General features: G+C 39.2%; 1 protein-coding gene across 1 annotated transcript; it reads left to right on the top strand.

Moving 5' to 3' along the window:
• Positions 1–617: 617 nt before the first annotated feature.
• Positions 618–4,469, top strand: LOC104463176 (caspase-10-like). The gene is made up of 6 exons (XM_010075396.1): positions 618–946; positions 1,078–1,177; positions 1,738–1,873; positions 2,661–2,749; positions 4,061–4,097; positions 4,435–4,469. The coding sequence occupies exons 1-6, from the start codon at positions 633–635 to the stop codon at positions 4,467–4,469; spliced, it is 711 nt and encodes a 236-aa protein (XP_010073698.1). The 5' UTR covers positions 618–632.
• Positions 4,470–4,964: the final 495 nt, after the last annotated feature.

Genomic DNA, 4,964 nt, shown 5'->3' with positions numbered 1-4,964 from the left:
GAGCCTATTTAGACTGAGTGCTGAGCACTATTATATTAGTTGACATTTACTTATAAGGGAGGCTTTAGGGTTTTCCTATGCCAAATGTGAAACAGAGTGTGGTAGCGATATGACTGGAAGTGGATGGATATTCCACAGCTTCAGCTAGTGTGTCAGGCTTGTAACAGGGGAACACCTCCCTGCTACAGCCAGAGAAGAATGAGCCCTTGGACTGAAGATCAAGGAACCACTGTGCTCTCTCTGCTGAGAGTTGTAATAAGTTACTGCAGGGACTCTTCCCACCTACAATGGAGAAAAGCAAAGATCTGAACGTGAAATATGTTTGAAAGAAATAGAAGAATTTAAGGATCTCGTCATCTAGCCCAGTTTTCTACTCAGAGTAGGGCTAACCTCAAATTTGGACAGAGTTGTTGAGAGCTTATGCCAAATCTGGTCTTTGTTGTAGTCTTGCATTTGGAGAAGGAAGTAAGTTTCAAATTTATTTAAAAGGAAACTCCTCTTCTGCAGAGAATTCAGGGCTTCCAAACAGCTGTTGGATGAAATCTTACTACAAGGACTGTTGTATTGAAGATTCAATTGTTACTAGCATTTGCTTTCTACTTTCAGGCAGAGAGAGCATTGGTTCCAGCAACATGGAGGATGATGTCAGCTTGAAGTTCCGTCAGCAGCTTCTGCTCATTGATGAAAATCTGGTGGCTGAAGATGTAGCAGCTTTAAAATTTCTCTGTACTGATTTGCTCCCCTTCAAAAAACTAGAAGGTGTGAAGTCAGCAGTGGACATCTTTCAGCTTCTCATGGCTGAAGAATATCTGAATGAGGAAGATACTTTCCTGCTAGCTGAACTCTTATACAGAATTAAATGTCACTCCTTGCTCAAGAAACTTGGTTATACCAAGGATAAAGTGCAAGAATGTCTGTGTGAGAAGGGAAGAGTGTCTCTGTACAGGTGAGCTTGCAGTGGGATTCTGTGCTCTCCTCTACTGTCATCTTGCCCTTTCTATTTTTAAATTCTCAGATTGCATTTAGTTTCTACACTGTCTTCCATTCTGCTTTTATCTCACTGGATCTCTGTTACAGGCAGATGCTGTATGAATTGTCAGAGAACATTACCAATGAGATGTTGAAGGAGATCATATTCCTCCTGCAAGACTGTCTTCCAAAGCGACGGATAACTCTTGTATGTGAGGAGAGAGACAAATGTGTATATGGTGGGAAGGGAAGAAGGAGGGTGGGAAATAGGAGGAAAAGCGTGAAGAGAGAAGTATTTGGCAGAATAGGGCATAGTCTGCAACTAGGTTGGTCATTGTTTGTAGAGTTAGCAAGGAAGAAGCTGTTGACAGGTAAATGTGGAATTTGGTGCTTTGTGCCAAGTCCACAGTCTTGCATTAGATCATAAAAGGGTGACAAATCAAATCTTCACCCTGCTTGAGCAACATGCAAAGGAGATTCAGTCATTGGTACTGTTTCACAGCAATAAAGCCGTCTTGAAGCCACGAGTCATTAATAGGGTTTAGGTGAATCTGTTTAGACAAGGCCATACCAAATAATAACACAGCCAGTAGCTTTCCATGGAGTGACATTTCTACCTCCCACAGTGATGTAAAATTGACTGTTCGGACATTGTTGGTAGGAAGCAAAGCAGATAATAATGTGATTGGTTGAGGCAGACAGGGCTGAGGCTGGTTTTGAGTTCTAAGGGACAATAACTATATTTTACTCTCTCCTTTTGGCTGTCAGTCTGCTCTGGAATTGCTGATTTTGTTGGAAAAACAAGGCCTTTTAACTGAAAACAATGTACAGGTGCTGGAGGAAGTCTGTATGACTGTTTCACCTGATCTCCTGGAAACAGTAAACTGCTACAAAAGAGCAAAAGGTGAGAACTTAAGAATCAGGGAGTAGGTTTGCTAAAATGCAGGAAGGACTAGAAGGGTCTGGGCAACCTTAAGGTCCTATGTGTGCATTGCTGGAACAGAAGCTGGAGTGGGATCACTCGTCTTCACACACAAATTTGGCATAACAGTCCCTAGCTCCCATGACTTCCTAGCTGAATTCCAGTAGGGATGTGCTGGAATGTCTGAGGCCACACAGAGCAGTCCAGCACATACAGAACAGGCTGGGAAACTGAAAATCTATTTACAGTTATGTCACATATTTCCATTTCCCCATCAGTAGTACTGAGAAAATGATGACTGTCCTGTAGAAAGCACTTTGTGATGTATGAACATACACTACAAGGCAGTTGCTTGCTAGTAAGCAGTCAAGGCAAACTGTGTGCATGTGTGTCTGATACATGTTAGGCTTGATTATTGAATGCATGATTCACGTTACCAGGATTTATAGTGCATTTTGTAAAATTCCTTCATTTAACGTCCTGTGGAGTGACTATAAGCATACTGGGGAAAAAAGTTAAATTGCCATTTATTTAAGCACTGGCAAACAAATTCTGGGAAGTTCAAGGCTACATCTCCCCAGTAGGTGCAAGGGTACTCAGCATTTCGTGAATTCCATTCCTCCATGCTTTCTGAGTGTGTTTCAAAGTTTCTTTCTATTTTAATGTATCTTTTAGTAAATATAGATCCACATTTGCCTAATGTGCAGATTCATACTGGTTTGACTAAAAGGCACTTTGCTTCTCTCATTTAGTGTCTTTCTGCTCCTAGTGTCGCTGCCTCAGCACGAGAACACCCTGCCAGTCAATGTATCTTCACTGTCTCACACTGGAGGCATCAGAGTATTCACGCCCCTACAGGTACACTGGAGTTCATACTGACAATTTGGGTTTTAGTGGTTTGGGGGGTTGGGTTTTTTTCTTGCCTTTATTTTGAAACCATACTGGCTGTGAGATTTTTTTGCTAAATCTTCTTACATGGTTTGAGAAGGGAACAAGCATATTTGTTCAGCATGTAAGAAATACAGCCACATGTAGTATCAAATAGTGGAAGTCAAAAATACTACTATTGGTCATGTGCAATTGGGGAAAAAAAATTAACGTTAGGAAGAAAGATAAGTGGGAGAAAAAGCTAGACACCTGCCTTCTAGAGAATGGGTCAGTCAGCTCGTACTGATTTTTAAAGTTTCGGCTGATCAACGCTGAACTATCTCTAAAGGCTAACACCGTACTTTGATGATCAGTTCAAACTGCTGCTGCTAAAGGAAGTGGTTCCATTTTCTTGATGTACCAGTCCTTGATCAGTTAAAGCTCTCCTGCAGCTGTATCATGAATCAGATTGGGAAAATTATCAGGGCTGTGACTGATCCCTTTTTGGGGAAGAGAAGAGGAAGGGAGGGAGTTTTAACCCAGTTCTGGATGAAGAAAATCAGTGATCTTTCTAAGGAAACTTCCCAGAAGTGAACTTTGGGTAGGCATGAGCTGAGGAAAATGAGCTGTTTAGTATCAGAAGGGTTTGCACTGCTGCTGGTTTGAGCTATATTTGCTCTACATGTGCAGAGGGTTTGGAGAAGCCTTCATGCATGGCACTTGGCACAGTAAGAAAATAAATATAGTTTTATTATGAAAACACAGATTTAAAATAATTTTTTAAAAAGGCTAAGAGGCTGTTTCCATAATCCTGATGATCATGTTTGATTTTTCTTTAAAATGATGAGAGGTTATACACATTGTGCTGTATAATAAACCATTGACACTGCCAGAAGATGTCTCTTAGGCAGGACTAGAATCACTACTTGTAATGATTTCTACTCAAATAATTTACTGTCTAAGAGAGTTGATATGGGACTATGTTGGGACCTTCATTTTGTTGATAGTAACTGCCTGCCCCTATAATTACAGAATCATTTGGAAGTGAAAGAAAATTCTTTGCTATTTCCCTTTATCCTTAAGAGAAAATATAGTTGTTTCCAGCTGTGTGAGGTTTGCTGTAAGTAGGGAAGGCTCTCATAATTTCTTTATTAAATGCTTTGCTGCTCTCAGGAATTCAGTGTTTTCCTACTCTTAACTATTTAAAGAGCTTTGTGTTAAGCCTGTTTTGCTAAAATCACTATGAAACCTTATATATAATAATGATTTTTTAACATGGTATTTCCCCCGCTCAAAAAACAGGACACCCTGATCAAATCTGTCAGTTCTAACATCAATGGTAAGAATTTCTGAAAATATGTTTGTTTTTTATCATCTTTATGTTTAATGTTGCATTCCTTTACTAGCATTTTGATTCTTATATAAAAGAAGCAAGAAAAAAATTGGCAAATCCTTTGTACGTTGTCAGTCATTTCCTAGAAATTAACTCATGTGCTTTCTGTGAAGTGAAATAAGGGCTGGTCTGATTAGAAGCAAAAAGATTATTTCTTCAATGAAAGTTTTCTCTTTAAATATCCCTGAGAGGAAAAGAGAATGGGACACTATGACTGTTTATAAAACTGAAATGTTAATTTTTTGGGTGCAGAATTTCACCTCTGACTTCTTTTGCTGTATAGATCATTATGTTGAAGAGCCTGGGAGTGTTGCATAGTAGAGATGGATGTTTTGAATACATTAAGTAGCGTATGATTTGTACAAAAGGAGACAAGCATTTTAGGGCATTCAGAAGGAGATGTAAATAAAGCAGCAATAAGTTACATTTTGGAGCAGATCTCTGAAAAGATTCTATACAAATAACAGTGGGTAGTTTGCATCCATCTTTGTGGCTCCATGTCAAATTGACCAGTTGCAAAGTGTAGCAGTACAACATCTGTCAGCTCTTTTCCACTTGCAAGCTCTGTCAATGCAGCCTTTCTCTGAAAGTTGTTCTGAAAGTTATTATCAGTGATTCAGGAAAAAAAAAATCTGTAATGTGAGCTTCAGTAGCATTGTTGCAGATCCTTCTTACAATACAGTTTATTTCTAAGCTGTTTTCCAAGTGAAAAATTCATTTGAATGTCTCAGGTAGAATCTGTCCTTATACCACGGATATCTTTGTTCTACAATACCAATACAAATAGATACTTTGCTTTTGTCAACAAAAAAA

This window comes from Pterocles gutturalis, unplaced genomic scaffold (assembly GCF_000699245.1).
Source record: "Pterocles gutturalis isolate BGI_N339 unplaced genomic scaffold, ASM69924v1 scaffold23492, whole genome shotgun sequence".
NCBI lineage: Eukaryota > Metazoa > Chordata > Aves > Pterocliformes > Pteroclidae > Pterocles > Pterocles gutturalis.
This window is presented reverse-complemented; position numbering and strand designations above follow the sequence as displayed.

Excerpts from the sequence above, each read along its gene's own strand:
- LOC104463176 (XM_010075396.1), top strand. The coding sequence starts at position 633 with ATGGAGGATGATGTCAGCTTGAAGTTCCGTCAGCAGCTTCTGCTCATT. Across the intron at positions 1,178-1,737 it reads CAAAGCGACGGATAACTCTT|TCTGCTCTGGAATTGCTGAT; the intron begins GTATGTGAGGAG and ends TTTGGCTGTCAG. Across the intron at positions 4,098-4,434 it reads TGTCAGTTCTAACATCAATG|ATCATTATGTTGAAGAGCCT; the intron begins GTAAGAATTTCT and ends TTTGCTGTATAG.